The 21,129-nt window shown below is 34.3% G+C and overlaps 1 protein-coding gene across 1 annotated transcript; it reads left to right on the top strand.

Moving 5' to 3' along the window:
* Nucleotides 1-237: 237 nt before the first annotated feature.
* LOC308499105 (DNA primase small subunit-like) lies at nt 238-4,050 on the top strand (the record flags this gene model as incomplete). Its single annotated transcript, XM_081051942.1, is given in 4 exon segments — nt 238-323; nt 3,045-3,606; nt 3,677-3,740; nt 3,743-4,050. Coding segments are annotated over 4 exon segments (1,020 nt in total).
* Between the last annotated feature and the right edge of the window lie 17,079 nt (nt 4,051-21,129).

Raw genomic sequence — 21,129 nt, 5'->3', positions numbered from 1 at the left:
TATAGTAAATCATCAGTGAGTTATACCATTTAAGGTTAAAAATGAGGTTTTGACTAAAATAAAAAGGACAATGTAGGCATGTGTTTACCAGACTGAACTTATTCAAGGAGCTTGAGAACATTTTCAACCACAACAGATGTATTTGCTCAGTCTTCTACTGTCGCTCTTTGAAGACCAGAACATGGAATGTAGTAGGGGCTCTCAATAAACACTGACTATTCTGAATCATTGGAGTCCATGTCCGAGGAGGATGAGCTGCAAGAGGAATTGATGAGGATGCAGTGTGATGCTTGCACAGGCTCCCTTAGACACGTCTCACTGCGGTAAAGGTGGCCTTTCCATCTCTGAAGCCAGTATGGAGAATCTGCTTCTTCAGGAAGAGCCCATTCCTTCTGGAGGACTCACCTAATTAGGTCATGTACACCCAGAATAATCTCCATTTCTTGATGATGTCAATTGTGCCATATCACATAACCCCCTCATCAGAATAACCATCCAATCATATTGACAAACCTTAGGGATTATACAAGGTGTGTAGCCCACAGAGCAGGAATCTGGACACTATCTTAGAATTCTGCCTACCACATATGGTAGAATTGCCTTAAGGAGATGCTGTCATCCTCATCTTCACGACCCCGGCATTTATGGGACCAGGAATAGAGATTGGAATTGGGAACTGTCTCTGTGCAAGTTACACAAAAATTACTTATTTTTTCAAAAGGCAAAACATTTTTTTAAATTAAGTTTTTGGGACATGAGCTTTAGAACATTTTTTTAAATTAAGGTTTTGGGACATGAGCTTTAGAAATAATTTGAGCATTACAAAATTCTTAAGAATTTCCAGAATATATGAAACAAACAAACATAAAAGCATTTCTCAAAGTCATCAGGGATGAGCGTGAATAAGAGAAGGAGGAAGGAAGAAATGAAAACAGTCCTTGGCCCTAAGGACACAAATGTAAATAAACCCCAAAGCAAATGATTCAGTTTAATGAAGGTGAAGTTTACTTGTAGATACGTGAAAGAACATTACATGCACAGAGCAAGTATCTGAGGATAGTCAAAACACACACAAACACATTATAATGAGGAGTCTGACCCCATACTTTGATGTGTGTTTGTTGACAGCTTTTAAGTCTCACCCCTTCCTTCTTCTTCTTGTTCCCCACAACTGGACAAATTAATAAGAAAGCCTGGATGCTCTTTCCTTTGCTGCCAGTAAAAATTCTAACCGCGTACATCTCTATCTGCCCATAAGAACCCTTACGCTGGCCCTACCCCTAACCACAGTAAGCATATAGGCCACTTTCCTTTCCTTGATCTCCAACCATTTTTGAACTGTTGGAGAAGTCTGCCCTGCTCTCTCTGCAGATACCTCAATTATGTAAGTAATACACCTTTTCATAGCCTCTTGGTATGTGTGTGGTGTCTTCAGTCTTGACAAACTTTCAGTGAAGGTCCTTCCTGCATTTTCAGGATAAACACATCACGTACATACACGTATGCACCTAAAATTTATGTGATCAGCTACTCCATGCTAGAAAGAAACATTCTTCAATTGAATAATTGTAGCCTATGTCTGTCTTTTTTTTTACTGAAAAGCCCTGTTTCATCTTTCATCCCTCCTTCTCCCCTGGATCCCACAACATTAGATTGTCCACATTTTTACAGTATTGCTCAAAGAAATCACACCAATGACACAAATTAACATTACAGGATAACATAATTGTAATCATATTGATTACAGAAACTTTAAAAAGAGATATCTAATCCAGTTGGTATGAACAATGGGCATAGTCACACAATACTAGCTGAGTTTTCAAACTTACAGATGTTCTGAGGTACAGTTTAGAAATATGCATTAAAAATTCTAAACAATGCTTATGACTGTGATCCAGAAATTTCAAATTTATGGATTTAAAGTGAGGCAATAATAAGAGGAAATGAATTAATATTGAAAACTTCATGTTACTAATTAAATTATATGTATACTTCTAGTTATATATTTATTGACCTGTAAGGTAAGGTTAACACAGGTAGAAATAGAACAGGGGGTCCATATGACCTTAATTTCCCATTCAGAAAGGGGTTTATGTCATCTGTTCTCCAAATATATAGTCTCAGAGAAAAAAACAAAAACCTGCAATAAAAGTATTCTCAAGAACATTTTTTAAAAGTTAGATGCAAATGTAAAATTTATAGACCAGTTCAAACATTACTCAAATATATAGGAAACCTAAAGACAAACAAACAAACAAACAAACAAAATAATGGAATTACTTGGCCTCTTCCTATATCTGAGTAGCTCATCTGGCTGGAATTATGTTGATGATATGGTATATTATAAAGTAAATAAGAAAATTTTAATTTAAGTTTAAATAGTCCCATTTGACTAATGACTATTGTTTTAATTGAAGCAGACTCAGGGTATTTGCTGTGTATATGTGTGTGTGTATGTGTTCCTTATATAGTTATTGGCTACTGTATGCCTCTCACTATGTGAAGCGGGTGGTCTTTCCAGGAAAAAAAAAAAATAACACAACCTGGAAAACTAATGCACAAAAATGTCAGCACTGGATGATTTGAGTTATTATTTATGTATTTATTTATTCTGCTAAATTTATTCTATATTTTATAAATCAGTGGTTCTCCATGTGTGTCCACGTGTGCTCCATAGACTTTGCAATCCCCTAGACAGTTTTAGGGGTCTGCAAGATCAAAACTATTTTCATAATAAAACTGAGATGTTATTTGTCGTTTTTACTGTGCTGAAATTTGCATTGGTCATGCAAAAGTGACGATGGGCAAAGCTTATGGACCTAAACACAAATAAAGAAGAGACACCAAACTTGGTACTAGTTGTCATTGTATTCTTTACCACTATACATTCACAGAAATAATAAAATGAAATTTCACTTGATAATATTCTTGATGAAGAAATAAAAATTAATTATGACTAAGTACTCATAATACACATCCTTTTAATATTCTGTGTGGTCGTTTCAAAAAAACCCCACAAAATCACGAATCCTGCCTGGGCTGAGTACTGTGCTCCATGGAGCGTTTGATCCCGCGGAGCTGCCGGAGCTGCTTAAGCTTCATAACCGGAGGCTTTTTCCCTACTCCCAGTACTACCGCTGGCTCAACTATGGCGGAGTGATAAAGAATTACTTTCAACACCGTGAATTTTCATTCACGTTGAAAGATGATATTTACATTCGCTACCAATCCTTCAACAACCAGAATGATCTGGAAAAGGAGATGCAGAAAATGAATCATATAAGATTGATAAGAGGCGCGGTATATTCTCACAGACCCAATCAACATAATACAGTGAAGCTGGGAGCTTTCCAGGCTCAGGGAAAAGAACTGGTGTTTGACATTGACATGACAGATTATGACGATGTGAGATGTTGTAGTTCAGCAGACATATGTTCTAAGTGCTGGACCCTCATGACCATGGCCATACACATCATTGACCGAACATTGAAGGAGGACTTTGGATTTAAGCATCGTCTCTGGGTATATTCTAGAAGAAGAGGTGTTCATTGTTGGGTCTGTGATGAATCAGTCAGAAAATTGTCCTCTGCTGTACGTTCAGGGATAGTTGAATATTTTGAGTCTTATAAAGAATAACATCAAAAATGACAAATGTTGACCCTGGCTTGACAATCAGATCATGCTCCAGTACTGTTTTCCACCACTGGATATCAATGTTAGCAAAGGAATCAATCATTTGCTGACCCTTTTAGTGTTGATCCTAAAACAGGTCGAATTTCTGTGCCTATTGATTTACAGAAAGTGGATCAGTTTGATCCATTTACTGTTCCAACCATAAGCTCCATCTGCCATGAATTTGATGCCATTTCCACTAATGAAAAGGAAAAAGAAGAGAATAAAGCTGAATCCGATATCAAACATAGAACCAGAGATTACAAGAAGACCAGTCTAGCTCCTTATGTAAAAGTTTTTGAACAGTTTCTTGAAAACCTGGATAAATCCGGAAAAGGAGAACTTCTTAAGAAGAGTGATTTGCAAAAAGACTTCTGAAGATAACAACTCTCCTCCAACCAATATGGATAACTTCTACTTTCAACTAAGAATCAAATGCTTCAAATCATTTAATAAATGTGGCAAACCATGTATGCATTTTAATGCTCAAATCAAAATTTCCTTTTCTTGAGAAATAATTATATTAAAAAGATTCCTAAGATCACCAAGGGAGGATGTTCAGATTCCTGGAAGGATCAATAGTGAGAGGTATAAGAGGATTGCAGATAAATTTGTAAAATTTAATACTATACAAAGATAATTCTAAGATTTCTGATACAAATACTTCTACCAGTTGCTATGTATAGAGTTAACTGAGTAGTAATATTTACAAGACTTTAATCTCAGCTCACTGGATACAGCCTCCAAATTTCTGGAGTGAATACTCTAGGTAAATGAGGGCTTTGTCCTTAAGCATTAGACACTTAAGTTAATTATACCTGGAGTGTGTGTTCAGTCATTTCCTAATTTTGCTTACTGACTGTCGTGCGGGGTGACAGGAGGGGTCTCAGCTCCCGCTCTCCACATAAGAACACAGGACATGGTGAGGCCGAAAAGGAACACCCACGGAGCCATAGGTAGGGGAGTCACACCACTGTAGTATCGCTGGCGGCTGGGAGAAGCCACACTGTTTGCAACCCTCACTCTGTTGCTTGCTGGCTCAGCCACCATCTTCTTGCTAGCCCCCATTTTCTGCTAGCGTAGCTACAGCAGTTACATTCGTGGCCAACGGCTCACTGGTTACAGCTGACGGCCAACAAGCTACAGCTGATGGCCATCCAATCTCAGTTGATGGCCATTTACTATCTAAGCCAGCACCTTTCCACATGAGCTGAGAACCTGGAAACTGCACTCCTGGCTGTGTCTCCACACTGATATTTTTATAGGTCAGGCCGCTCCTCACTGTCCATCTTTTAAAACTCATCTAAATCTACCAAAACTTCAAGATATGAGTTACTAGATTATATGAGTTACTAGTAGAGTATGGTTTACAACTACAATTGTAGCTCCTAACTTCTTCCCTCAGAGAAATGGAACAATTACATTAGTCTATACCATAAAGAAGCAGCTTAGAAAAAAATAATCGATTTCACCAACATAAACCCTACTATACTTGTTTTGTCAAAACACGAACTTTCTATATATCCACATACTTAAATTTAATTTTAAACTTTCCATTTCTTCCATATTTTATTTTGTATGATAGATTCTGATGTGTCAGATTTCTTTTGCCTGGTTTTACAACTGATCTAAAGAAAACAGTCGTTCTGGTTTGCATTCTATCTTCTGGGGAGCAAGCTATCAGATGGGTGCTTTCTATGAGTTATGAAAATTTTCCTTCCTATGCATTTCCTTTTAACACTGTTTTCTCTACAGTTTTTTCTTTTATCTTTTGATTTATATAAAACATTTTATAATGCAGTCAACACACTGAAATGTCTTCATTTCTCTTTTCTAATTTTTAAGAAAAAAATATTAAACTCTATTGCGCAAAATTCAAAAAAAAAAATCACTTCCATGATTGATAGGCAAGCTAAAATTGCTTCTTTTTTCATGGAACTCAATTTTTACCTGAAAGAAAATGAGAGACAAACGATGGTTATTCAAACTTGGATATTTGGTAGGCATTTTAATGAAAATGAACAAATTCTCCTCAAGGACAATAATTGAAAGTATTTTGCCAATAATAAATTCCAAGATTTCAAATGAAAATTAAGTTTTGGAAAACCTACATTGGCCAACATGAATATGACAGCATCTCAATATTGAAAATTTTTCTGATGAGATTGGTGATGGTATTAATGATTATGATTTTTTGATGTTGTATGATAAAAAGTGTCAGTTTGGGAGATGTGCATATATTACTGAATTGATATGCTCTAAATGACCAAATCACAATATTACAAAATCATGCATGGACAAAAGGTTTACTCAAAATGCAGGATAGACCAATAGATTTTAGTCTAATAGAGTTCAAAAGTTTTTTTTTTTTTTGATACTACATTATAAGTCATGTTAAGAAAGTACCATTTCTTGAATTCTAATGTAGTATCAGTGAAAGTTACCCACAATAAGCTACAATGCCTATTCAAATAAATTCACTCTTTTCCAACTACAATAATTTAATCTAGGTGGACTAAATTTTCTTTATATACTTAGACAAAAAGAACATACTATCACTTGACTGAATGTAGATATGAGACTATGACTGTCTTCTTTTAGACCAAACATTAAAGAAATATAAAATGTAAGACAATGACACTATTCAATAAATTGTTCTTGTATAAAATATAGTTATTTTCATGAAAATATTACTAATTATATATACATATATGTAATAATCATTGTTTTATAAATAATTATTTTTTAAATTTAATTTTTCATAAAAATATTGAGTACTGTAGTTCACATAAAAACTCTTCAGGAACCTCAATAAAATGTTAAGAGAGGAAAGGCAACTTAAGACCAAAAAGAAAAAAATAGAGACTAAGAAATAAAGAATATGGTAAAACGCATTTATAAATCTCCTTTTTTATAAAACATTCTATTACAAAGTCCTGGATGTAATTTCTCCTTATTGCTCTTCTTGTCTTATACATGTGTCAATACATTGCATGTGCTTTTATGTCAGTATATCAGCTAAATTATTAGCTCATTGAAAACAGAGCTCATACTGAGCTCCTCATTTAACAGTGTGTTTCCAGTGGCTGGCAGTGTGCCTGTCCTCAAGGGTTTGTTTATTGAGGAGTTGTTGAATTCAGTTAAACTTGGTGGCTATTTTTCATATTTATTTTGATTATTTAGTGTTGTATGGACACTGTCTCAGAGAATAAGTTCACAGTGGGGAAAGACACACTTTATCATGAATAGTTAACTCCCTTTTGTAATCCCCTTAAGAAGAAAGATTGCATACCCAGGCCATCTATCTATTCAACAAGTATTTATTTGAAGTAATGACAGTGTTGCAGGGTTGCTTGCTCTTTGTGTCACTCTGACCCAACTCTTTAACTCAAACAGAGCCATCTCTCTATCAGCTCTGGTCTGTGAGGCTCCATTGCAAAATGGTCCTGTGTCAATGCTGTTATATTAACATGACTACTATAAAATACCTACATGCACACACAGTGATTAGAATATTAGGAAATGGCATTGTTACACAGCCCTTGACACTGCAGAGTAGTGCACAGTGGGGAGAATGCCCTCATTTGTGTTCAACTTTATGAGGAATTAGGATCAGCACATTGGTGCTTGTATTTTCTGTGTGCTCAAAATAGGAGAAAATGATGAACATAATGCAATAAGTTGTTTGATTTATGCTTTGTTTATGATTTTAACAATAAAATAGAACCATATCAGAGTTTCATTATAGGCTTGAGCACCCATGGTGGAAACTTTCTAAAGTTTCAAGAGTTCAAAAAACATATATAGCAAAAAAGAGATGGAATTCTCATTTTATTCATTAGTAGATATTTGCCAAGTATCTCTTCCACACACAAACTAATTTTAGATACTGTAAGAAACATGGAAGACAGGAAATGCAACATAAAGATTTTATAAATACAGAATTATATATATATATATATATAATACATATATATTGTGTGTATATATATATATATATATATATATATATATATATTTATACACACACACACACACATATGTGTGTGTCTATTTATACACACATTTCTACATATTGCTATACCTGCAACTATCTATTCTTATTTTTATATGTCTAAGTGTCTATCTAATTTTCTCTATGTTCCTTTAAAATATTAACTTATTACGATTGGTATCTAACAAAAACTTTTCACACAACGATCAATAAGGAAACATTGGTTGATAAAACAGAAGGAAGAAAGAAAATAAAAATACTGCCTATGTGAAATATTCTCTATGGTAGGTAGAATAATGGTTCTCCAAAAATATCTATATACTAACCTTCAGGAATTTGTGAATATGTTACCTTACTTAGCAAAAGAAAGTTGGCAAATGTAATTAAAGTTAAGACTTTGAGATGTGATTATTGTGAATTATCCATGTGTGGTCAATTTAATCATTTTATAGTAAAGTTACAGAACCTTTCCTGACTTGTCAGAGAAAACTGTGAGAACAGGGAAAAATCAAAGACCAAGTGGCTTTGAACATGGGAGAAGGGAGGACTGTGAGCCAAGGAGTCCAGGCCTCCTCTAGAATTTGGAAATGGCAAGGAACATGTTTCAGTCTAGAGCCACTAGAAAGGAATACAGCCCTGCATATATCTTGATTTTTAGCCCAGGAAGTCCAATGTTGTACTTCTCATGGAAGGTAAGACAATAAATTAGTATTGTTTTAAGTCACTAAATTTTTGGTAATTTGTTACAGTACCAATAGTCAAGTAATATACTTTTATTCTTGGCAGTTTATACAAACACTATTATACCTTGTCCCTAACAAACATGGTCATAGCAAGTGTATTCATTAGCATATATTTCTATCCCCAAATCATTACAAACATATCTTAATTAATCCTTCCTTGACCACCTCACATTGGGCCATGACTATATTTTAATATGCTTCCAAGTTTGGAAACAAACTAAGGTATTTGATAAGTGTCAACAATTTATTTAACATTTCTAGTAATATAATGGCAATCCATTAAGGAGAGATATTTGAAATACTATCTGATTTTCAAAGAAAGAACCACATGAACATTAGAAAGATTACAGAGTACAAAAATCAGTTACAATACAGAAAAAAAAAAAAAAAGGAACATTTTCCAAGATAGAACACACATTAGGCCAAAGAACAAGTCTCAATAAATTAAAGAAGATTGAAATCACATCAAGCATCTTCTCTGATCATAATTGTATGAAACTAAATCAATTGCAAGAAAAAAACTGAAAAACACACAAACACATGGAGGCTAAATAACATGCTACTAAATGATGAATGGGTCAACAATGAGATGAAGGAAGAACTCTAAAGATTCCTGATATAAATGAAAATGAAAACACAAGGACCTGAAAAAAGGGGAAAAAACAGCGGCGTGAGGTGAGACTCTGGAAATCTCCCTTGGAATTCACAACAAATTGAAAAACTATAACTCCACAAAGGACTCCCTGCACAGCAGACAGACAAGATGAAGAGTCCCACTACCAAATTCACCTAAAGGTGGACAAATTGAACGAGCAGGGGAGGAGGGAAGGGAGAAGTGAGGAGAAGGATCCGTGTGGGCAGAGGACGCAGACCTAGTTCAGTACTCGGAACTCACTGCATCCCAGAACCACTACAGCTGCAGGAAAGAGAAGAATTTGGAATGCTAGGGCTCCACTTATGGCCCACAGGGCTGAGGGGGCAGCCCATAACATGGCTGAACCTAACGCTCACGGCAGTGACCTCGGAGCAAAGACTGGGGGAGGAAGGCTGAAAATGGTGGTTTAAACTCTTATTGCCAAGTGGAGAACAGAAGACTTAGACACTGACACTAGGCGCTCCCTTCCTACCCTCCCAGAGTTCGCACTGTCCCCACCTGCCCAGTACTAGAAGCGGAACAGTAGCAGTATCAGATTGAAAGAACAGAATATTTGCAGTTCTGAGAATGGTGGTCTGCTGAAACAGATTCGTAGCCTAACTAGTTCTGGCAAAGTGGAGGGAGCTTTGGAAGCAGGACTGGCTGTGGTGGTGGTTGTCACCATTGCTCCGGGCCACCTCTCACAACTCACCTCACCCCTGTCCCCACATATCTGGGCAGAATCCTTCAGGAGTAAACAGAACTGCTGAAACACACAGGCTGAACCTGGTGCAGGAAGAGTTTTGGAACTTCAAAATCTCTCTGTATCCTCACAGGGACATGATGCCCTATGAGCCAGGTGAACTGTTAACAGAGGAGAGGCCCATCTTCCAGGAAATCCCCCCATTGTGTGAGAAGCTGGAATAGTGTAGAGAAAAAAAAAAAAAAAAACACTACAGTGTTAGAAAAAAAGACAGCAGTTGGAGAGAAAATAAAATATTCTACCAATACCTACTGAAAAACAAAGGAAAGAACTTTTCCTATCAACCTTTTTCTATCTACTCCTGTAGATGTCTAGGAAGAAAAATAATAAATCATTAATGCCATGAATAACCAAGGCAACAAGAAAAATCAGAAAGAAAGTGAAAAGTCTCCAGAAAATTAACTTAAAGATATGGAAATAAGTGACTTAAATGACAGAGAATTCAAGATTGCAGTCCTGAAAAAACTCAACAAGATGCAAGAAAACACAGAAAGGCATTCTTATGAACTCAGAAACACAATCAAAGAACAACATGAACATTTTACCAAAGAGAATGAAATTTTAAAAAAGGAACCAAATAGAATTTCTGGAGATTAAGAACGCAATAGAAGAAATTAAGGATGAAACAGCCAGCTTAGGTAGTAGAGTTGACCAGATAGAGGAAAGAATCAGTGACATAGAAGATAGAAACCTGGAAATGACACAGATGAAAGAAGAAAGAGACTTGAGACTTAAAAGAAATGAAAGAACTCTACAAGAACTTTCTGACTCCATCTGAAAGAGCAATATAAGAATAATGGGCATACCAGAAGGAGAAGAAAGAGAGAAGGGAACAGAGAGTATATTCAAACAAATAGTAGATGAGAATTTCCCAAACTTGTGAAAAGAACTGGATCTTCGAATCCAAGAAGAAAACAAAACACCTCATTACCTCAACCCCAACAGGCCTTCTACAAGGCACATTGTATTGAAGCTGTCAAGCTGTCAAAAATCAAAAAAAAAAAAAAATAAAAAAATCCTCAAGGTAAACATGGAAAAGAAGACGGTAACCTACAAAGGAAAGTCTATTAGATTATCATCAGATATTTCAGCAGAAACTCTACAAACCAGGAGGGAGTAGAACCAAACATTCAAACTATTGAAAGAGAGGAATTATGAGCCAAGAATAATATATCTAGCAAAGATATCCTTTAGATATGAAGGAGGAATAAAGACCTTTCCAGACATACAAAAGCTGAGGGAATTTTCTAATACACGACCCGCACTACAAGAAATACTAAAGGAGGCTATTCGACCACCATCAACAGGGACAATTTGTGGCAACCAAAACATTAAAACAGGTAGAGTAAAGACCTGAACCAGAATATGGGAATAGAGTAAGTAGGCATGCTGAAGAAAATGGAATACCCTAAACATTAAACTTTCTTTTACATAAACTTCACACAAAAAAATCCAGAACTGAAATATACACTGTAATAAAAGAAGAAACAGAGGGAAACATTATAGAAAACCACCATACATATGTAATAGACAACAACAAAAAGGCAAAGAAAAAATGGCGACACAGCCTTACCAGAAAACTAAAGATAGAATGACAGGAAATCCTCACATATCAATAATCACCCAAAAAGTAAATGGACTGAACTCACCAATAAAACAGCACAGAGTACCAGATTGGATAAAAAAACTAAACCCAACCATATGCTGTCTCCAAGAGACACATCTCAGCTACAAGGATAAGCATAGACTCAAAGTAAAAGGGTGGAAATTGACACTCCAAGCAAATGGTATCCAGAGAAAATCAGGTGTAGCTATACTGATATCAGATAAAACTGATATCAGATAAAAAAATATAAGATACGACTTCAGGGTGAAAAAGATAGCAAGAGACAAAGATGGACATTTCATAATGGCAAAGGGGACTATACAACAAGAAGACATAACACTCAACAGTACTTATGCCCCCAATCAGGGAGCACCAAAATATACCATGCAACTGCTAACAGAACTAAAAGGAGAAATTGACCAAAACACAATTATGTTAGGGGACCTAAATACATAATTGACAGCTATGGATCGATCATACAAACAGAAAATAAATAAGGAAATAGTAGCCCTAAATGACACATTAGATGAAATGGACATGATTGACATTTATAGATCACTTTATGCTATAACATCAGAGTACACATTGTTTTCTAGTGTATATAAAACATTCTCAAGGATAGACCACACATTAGGACATAAAAGTAGCCTCAGCAAATTTAAGAAGACTGAAATCATACGAAGCATATTTTCTGATCACAAGGCTTTGAAATTGGATGTCAACTCAAAAAGAAAGCAGGAAAAAACACAAATACATGGAGATTAAATAACATACTTTTAAAAAACGACAGTGTCAAAGAAGAAATTAGAAGAGAGATCAAGAGATACATAGAAACAAATAAGATTTAAAATACATCCTACGAAAACTTGTGGGATACAGGGAAAGCAGTTTTAAGAGGGAAATTTATATAATTACAGGTCTATCTCAAGAAACATGAGAAATCCCAAAGAAATAACCTCACATTAGACCTTAAAGAACTAGAAAAAGAAGAACAAATAAAACCCAACGTCAGCAGAAGAAAGAAAATAGTAAAAATCAGAGCATAACTAAATGAAATAGAGAACAAAAAGATAATAGAAAAAAATTAATGTGACAAAGAGCTGGTTCTTTGAAAAGATTAACAAAACTGACAAACTTTTGTCTATGTTCACGAAGATGAAAAGGGAGAAGACACTAATAAACAAAATCAGAAATGAAAAAAGAGAAGTTATCACAGATGCCGCAGAAATACAAAGGATCATCCAAGAATACTGTGAAGGACTATATGAAACAAAATTCAATAACCTAGAAGAAATGAATAAGTTCTTAGAAACATCTAGCCTTCCTAGGCTGAACCATGAAGAACTGGAAAATCTAAACAGACCAATTTCACCAGTAGTGAAATTGAATCAGTCATCCAAAACATTCCACAAAGCAAAAGTCCAGGACCAGATGCCTTCATTAGTAAATTCTACCAAACCTTCAAAGAGGATCAAATACCAATCCTGCTCAAACTCTTCCAAAAAATTGAAGAAGAGACAGTACTCCCTAACTCATTTTATGAGGCCAACATTACCCTGATACCAGTTAATAATATTGCAATAACTACTATGGTTGATGACAGTCTGTATATATATATATATATATATATATATATATATATATATATATATATATATATATATATGTATATATATATATATATATATACATATATACACATATATATATATACTTATATATACATATATATGTATATATATACATTTCATTTGTTGATGAACAAATTGTTCATTTGTTCATATACTATATATATATATAGTAGTGGATACTAGACAAACGGGAAGGGTCACTGCATAAATTATATAAATGTGAAACCACTATGCTGTATACCGGAAACTAATATAAAAAATATTGACTGTCAACTATCTAAAAAAATAAATGATTTAAAAAAACAACTATAGAAAGAAAAACAGCATTTAAAAATAGAAAAAGACAATCTTTGTATTTATAGGACATCTCATTGAAGGTTCTTTATAAGTGTCTTACTAGTCCTAAGTAGAAGACACAGAAATCTATTAACATTTCAAGAGAGAAAATGTCATACAGATGCCAGCTTACTATTGTAACCACCAAGGAAATTGAAGAAACATATGTAAGCAGCTGCCTCACTCACTTAAGGGGTGTAATCATTAGCCCATTAATGTGCACTTGTAAATAATGCAAATGTTCTGCATTATTAACATAACATAGTCATTTTATTGAATTTTTGATAACATGTCCAAACATCTTGAACTTCATCTGTCCAAGAAGCTCAGTTTACGTTTTTTTCAGTTTCTGCAAAACTTCTTGGCACCCTAAAGCTGACAAAGCCATAAGTTCTTGCCTGATATTAAAGCCCATCCATTCTCTATCTTCCCTGGATTATGAGAGAGAGATATTTGGAGAAAAAATGTAAAGGGGTGACATTCAGGAAGGGGGAGCTAACAGATGCTGAAACAAGCCAGGCACACCGAGTAGGGCAGTCCTTGAATGGACAGTATCTTTCATACCGAATGTTTGTTTTGTGGGGGATTTAGGTTGTTTTGTGTCTCCTCTCAATAACCAGTAAATATGTCCTTTATACTTACAGACCATGCATTTGCTTACTATTTTTTAATCTCTGAGATTGCCTAAATAGTACCTTTGATATAGGAAACAATTAGGTTCTTCTTTTAGTTTTTTAAGATAGAAACTGAGGACATTGATTTGAGACCTTTCTTTTTTTCTAATATTGTCATTTATTGATGTAAAATTCTCCTATGAATTGCTTCAGCAGTGATTCATAATTTTTGATATTGTGCACTTTGATTTTGACTCAATTCTATCGGTAATTTTAAAATATATTTTTTTAATTTACAATATTTGGGGATTTTCCAGTAATCTTTCTGTTACTTATTTCTAATTTAATTTCACTGTGGTCACAGAACATAGTTGTATGACTTGAATTCCTTTAAATTTATTGAGTTGACATTTTTGTTCTTGAGTATTTTCTATAATAATGAGTGTTTCATGTGCACTTAAAATAAATGTGGATTCTGTGATTCTTCAATGGATTTATAAATGTAAATTAGGTCAAGTTACTTGATAATATTGCATAAGTATCCTATATCATTGCTGATGATTTGCCTAGATGTAGAATTTCAAGTTGACAGATTTTTCTTTTTCTTGTAATTTAAAGATGTTTCTCTACTATTATCTCCCTTGTTCATTTGTGATGAGAAATTTGCCATCATTGTTATCCCTCTCTTATGAATGTAACATTTCCACACCCACCCCCACTCTAGTTGCTTTCCAGATTTTCTCCTTTTCATTAGTTATAAAGAATTTGATTATGATGTACTTAGGTGTAGTTTCCTTCATGAGTCTTCCGCTTGGTGTTCATTGAGCTTCCTAGATACTTGCGTTAATACTTTTCATCAAATCTTGAAAAAGCTCACCTATTATGTCTGCAAATCTTTTTTCTCTCAACACTTTTTGTGGGCTTCATTTGTTTGTATATTAGGCTGCTCAAAGTAGTCCTACAGCTTGGTGAAACCCTATTATTTATTTATTTATTTATTTATTTATTTATTTATTTATTTATTTATTATTATTTATGTATTTATTTATTTATAATTCTTTTTTTAATCTCTGTGTTTTATTTTGTTTCGTTTCTATTACTATATCTTCCAATTCACTATTTTTTCTTCTGCAATATTTAATCTTTCTTTAATCACATTCGTTATATTTTCATCTTGGACATTAAAATGTTCATCTCTAGATATATATCACGGGTATCTTTAATATCATCATATCATTCATTAATGTTCTGAAAATATGGAATGAAATTATAATAACTTTTTATTGTCTTTGTATGCTAGTTCTATCAGTCTAACTGAGTCAGTTTTGAGTGTTTTTTTTTTTTTTACTTCAGTAAGTGTCATATTTTTGGCATGCCTGATCATTTTTATTGTGAGACAGATATTAAGTTTAGCCAGTTGTGTGTCAGATGTTTTGTGACTGTATAAATATTCTAGAGCTTTGCTTTGTGATGTAGTTACATTACTAGGAAACAGTTGGATCCCTTCAGGCTTTGATTTTAACATGTAGTTAGGAATGATCTGAGTGGTACTGTATATTCTACCTTGCCCCAAAAAACAAAAATGATGTTTTTTTTGTTGTTGTTGTTTTGTTTTGTTTTGTTTTGTTTTCCCACTTTTGCTGCTGGGAACAGACACAGCTGTCACCCTTTTGTGAGTACCTGGTAGGTTCTTTTCCCAGTCTTGCATAGGTTTATTATTTTGCACAAATGCTGTATCAGGACTCTGCTGAATACCCTCTGGAAATCTCCAAAATTCTGACTGCAGCTTCTCTCCCTCTGATAATCTGTTTCACACACATTAGCTGTGTTAGTTTTCCTAGACTATAAGCTTCATCTCTTTAACCCAGATAAATTGAATCATTCTACCTGGGTTCCCACTGGTGCCAATTTTAGAACACACCCATTGAACTTTAAGTAAGTGTGCATGTATAAAATTGAAAGGGAGATTTGCAGATGCAATATTTTCAGATGTTCAGAAAGATTTTCAGGTCAGATTTTCAGATACAAATAGGTGTTAGCACTTAGCAAAATTTGTCATTTTTCTTCAGGTTTTGTCCTCTACTTAGTTTAAAAGTCTACCTACAAATTATTCACTTTTCTCATAGTATAAACTGATTTTTACAGACTATACATGAGTCAAAGGAACCTTATTTAACTGAGGAAATGAGATAAAAGGAAAATGACTAGGCATATGAATGTCTACTCACAACTTCATAATTGAAAAATATAGCCAATGAGCAAAAGGAAATGAAAATTATATATAAGAAAAATGAGAACATACATAATAATAAACATTATATAAAAGAACCAGGCAGAAATTCTACAGCCAAAAAAATACAATAATTGAAATAAAAAACATATTAGAGAGGTTAAAAAAACAGATTTGAGCAGGCAGAAAATAAAATCAGCAAACTAAAACACAAGATAGTTGAAATTATTGAGCCTGAGGACAAGAATAAAGAATAGTAAACAGAGTTCAAAGAATCTGAGGAATATCATTAATAAGAGCAATATACATATTATGGGAGTCCAAGAAAAAGAAAGAGAAAGGGGCAGAAAGAATGTTTTAAAAATATTTGCCAAAACACACCAAATTTAATGAAAAACATCAAATCTACACATCCAAGAAGCTAAACAAACCCGTTAGCTTTACTTCCAGCAGATTCAATGTTAGACACATTATAAAAGTATTGAATGACAAAGAGAAAGACAGCACCCTAAAAGCAGCAAAAGGAAAGAATGATCCCTTTTGCCTCATGCACAAGGGACTCTCCATAAGATTAATAGCTGGTTTCTCAACAAAAACCTTGGAGACAAGAAGTTATAGGGATGAAATATATAAAAGGCTGTCAGGGAAAGAAAAGGTAATCAAGATGTTTATAACCTGTAAAACTATCCCTCAAAAATTAGTAATTAAAATATTCACAGGTAATAAAATATACCCTATCTAAAGTGAAAAAGGATTCCTTTAGATTGAAATGAAATTAGACCAGACTCACAGCCAAAAGAAAAATACAGATTTTTCATTAAAAGTAGATACATGGGAAAATATAAGTCAGTCTTATATTTTTGGGTTGCAACTTTTTATTTCCTATGGGAAATAAAAAGTGTACTTTTTATTTCCTATGGGATATAAGAGACGAGCGTACATAAATAATCATAAATATGTTATTGGGCACACAATATTTAAAGATGTAATATGTGATGACAACTATATATGGGGAAGGACAGAGATGTATAGAAGCAGAGATTTTGTAAGCTGCTGAAATTAATTAATATCAGTTTTAAATCAACTGTTTTAAGATTAAGATTCAAAGGTAACCACCAATGTAACCATAAAGAAAATATCTAAAATATACCTCTGAATTAAATGAAAAGGGAAACAAAAGTATTCCCTACAAAAACATCAAATAAAAACAAAAAAGGCAATAATGGAAGACATAAGAGGGGAAATAGTGAACTATATGCAGAAAAGTATATTTTAAAAATCTAAGTGGAGGAGTAAATCTCTTGTCAGTAATTACTTAAAATGTAAATGGATTATCTCTCAAAACAAAGGCAGACATTGCCAGTTTCTGGTCCAGCATGTTTGGAGCACAGACAACACCACTCCAAATTAATAAGTAAAATGCTGAACAGAATCAAAATATTTCTCAGGTCCATCAGAAAATTGAGGTCACAGGGCCAAGACCTCCCACAAAAATGAAGAAAGATAAAATAATACAAAGAATCATAAGTTACTGGAGCAAAAATCCTAAAATCTATGTTTATTAGGGATAACAACCTATAGTTTTCTTTTTTTGTAATGTCTTTGATTTTGGAATCAGGTAATTGTGGCCTCATAAAATAAGCTTGGGAGGCTTCCTTCTTCTTTGATTTAAAAAAAAATAGTTTGAAAAGACTAGGTGTTGATTCTACTTTGAAAGTTTGATAAAACCTGTGAAACCATCTGGTCCAGGACTTTCGCTTGTTGATTACTGATTTGATTTCATTGATAGTAATCAGTCTGTTCCGGATTTTCTGTTTCTTCTTTATTTAGCCTTGGTATGTTGTAGAAGTTCTGACAATTAAGTTTGTGCAACGATGTTTCTATCCTTTTCTGATCTCAAAAGGATTATTTATTATGAATTTGTACCAATGGGACAAACAGTTAACCAAGTTTACTACTTGGAAATGCTGAAGACTGAGTGAAAAAGTTAGACGAACTGAACTTTTCGCCAACAATTCATGGCTCTTGCATCACAACAATGTACCAGCTCACATGGCACTGTCTGTGAGGGAGTTTTTAGCCAGTCAACAAATAACTGTATTGGCATACCCTCCCTACCTGATCTGGCCCCCAATGACTTCTTTCTTTACCCAAAGATAAAAGAAATATTGAAAGGAAGATATTTTAATGACATTCAGGACATCAAGTGTAATAAAAAGACAGCTCTGATGGCCATTCCAGAGAAAGAGTTCTAAAATTGCTTTGAAAGGTGGCCTAGCTGTTGGTATTGGTGCATAGCTTCCCAAGGGGAGTACTTCAAAGGTGACCATAGCGATATTCAGCAATGAGTTATGTAGCATTTTTCTAAGATGAGTTCGGGTACTTAGTTGTCTGTCTTCGTATAAGTCATATGAGTAAACATAGATATATGTGCAATCACATATAAACAAATACATTGTTTCTATTATAATTTTAAACAAATTATTATCTGTTAGAAGAATTAAGACAAAGAAAAACCTATTTTCCTTCTCTAGTGTTTCTTTCTTTACATATTGTCAAGTTTATGACCTCTACTAATTTCCTTCTCTAAAAAACTTTTTAAAAGAATTTTATGCTTTGTAAGTCTACTTGTAAGATATTCCCTCACTATTTGTTTGCCTGAGAAGTTTTTATTCCTCTTTCACTTTTGAAGGATAACTTTGCAGGATACAGAATTGCAGGTTGGTAGATTTTTCTTTCAGCACTTTATTTCACTGCATTCTATTACTGCTTGCATGGTTTCTGAGAATTCAGATATAATTTTTCTTTACTCATCTATAGGTAATGTGTATTTTATTTATGGCCTCTTTTTCTTTATTTTTGATTTTTTGCTGTTTGAGTGTGACAGACCTACGTGTAGTTTTTTATACTAGTTGATTTCACTGGACTTCCTGGGTCCATGGTTTGGTTTCTGATTTGCACTGGAGAAATTCGAAGTCATTATTGCCTCAAATATTTCTTGTTTCTTCCTTTTTTTTGTTTTTCTTTTGATAGTCTCATTGTGTGCTGTTATACTTTTAATAGTTATTCCTCAGTTCTTGGATTATCTTTTTTAATTTTTCTTAGTCTTTTTTTCTCTTTGGTTTTCAGTTTTGGAAGTTTCTATTGACATGTCCTCAAGATCAAATTCTATCCTCAGTCTACCAATGAACTCATCAAAGGCCTTCTTTATTTCTATTACGGTGTTTTATATCTCTAGCATTTCTTTTTGGTTCTTCCTTAGTATTTTCATCTCTCTGCTTACAATATTTATATGTTCGTGAATGCTGTTTCAATTTTTTTTTAGATTAGAGTTCTTAGCATATTAATCATAGCTTTTTAAAATTCCTGGTCTGATAACCCCAATATCTCTGTCTCTTCAAACTGTGTATTTTAATATGCCTTCTAATTTTATTGTATTTTATTTCAGTATGCCTTGTAATTTTTTGTTGAAATCTTAACATGATGAAACTCTGGTTAATAGGCTTTCAGTGCTGGAGAGAGGAGATGTGAGAAGAGGGAAAGTTTTGTAGAGTTCTATGATCTGATCACACCATTTTAATGTTCCTGTGCTCCTCAGCTGTGAATTTCACAAATGACTCTGTTTTTACCCAGTACCTTAGGTGAGACAGGATGGAGGGAGCTCAAGGATACTGAGGTATTTTACTTTCCTCATATGGAAGACTAGAATGAGTGTAGAGTTATATTTTTCCCTTCCTCAAGTCAGTTAGATCCTGACCAACCCCAATAGTTTAGGCACTAGTAAAATAGTTTCCCTTACGGACAGACTTTGTTGAGAAGAACAGAATGCTCTAGCATATTTCAAATGGCCACTTTTCCCTTCTTCCTTCGAATTCCATAGGGATTTTTCTCCTGTCTTCTCTGTGAGAACTGGGTGGAAATCTAGGAGGCAAAACCCACAAAAGTATGCCCCTAGCTCTCTAGAGTTTTTAACTTGCAAATTTTTCCACACCAAGCTTCTAGCAGATTAAAGATTAGGTTTTTCTACCCCAGAACCACTTCACTGGTCAGATACTCCCTCAGTGTCTCACATCTTCAGCCTATATTTTTAAGAGGCCAAGTTGGGTTTTATTCCTTGGACAGCCCTTGTATAATATGATTCTATTTTTTTTTTTGTTTTTTTGAGTTAAGGAGTTTAAGTCAGTTTATTTCATGTGTGTATAACTTTGACAAGACAGTAGGGCACTATCTTGCTGACTCAGAAAGAAATCAAGTTACAGCTCCCGGGAACTGCCCACATACTGACACTAAGGCTGAAAGGTCCATGGCCTACTGAGTACACAATTCAGAATGATGTGTGTGTGTGTGTGTGTGTGTGTGTGTGTGTGTGAGAGAGAGAGAGAGAGAGAGAGAGAGAGAGAGAGAGAGAGAGAGAGAGAGAGAGACAGAGAGAGAGAGAGACAGAGAGAGAGAGAGAGAGAGAGAGAGAGAGAGAGAGAGAGAGAGAAGAAATGAGTGTTTTAGAAGAGGGAAAGAGAACACTATAATTGTTAGACAGGAAATACAGGTTAGCCTGGAAAACTAGGCTAGAGCCAGAATGCAGAGTAATTTGGACAAGCAAAACAATGGGAAACTGTCAAATTTTGTCTGTCTACTTACTATCTCACTTGTGCACCAGAGACTGGATCTGAATTCATATTTGCCAACTTTCAAACCAAGGTTCATTCTACTATTCTTTACTGCTTCAAACATTGTTAAATTTAGCTTTTATCTCATTTTAAGGGCAATAGAATCTCTAACAAAGCTGCTCATTTTTCTAAATAAGTAATATTTCCAGCTTCAAATAAGTAATGTTTCCAGGATGTTGAATTGTATCCATGTATGTAAGAGCCCAATTTGCCCATGTTCTGGAATTAGGACAGTTATG

This window comes from Rhinolophus hipposideros (assembly GCF_964194185.1).
Source record: "Rhinolophus hipposideros genome assembly, chromosome: 6".
In the NCBI taxonomy this organism is placed as follows: Eukaryota; Metazoa; Chordata; class Mammalia; order Chiroptera; family Rhinolophidae; genus Rhinolophus; species Rhinolophus hipposideros.
Note: the sequence above shows the minus strand (reverse complement) of the source record. Positions and strands in the feature narration are given on the sequence as shown.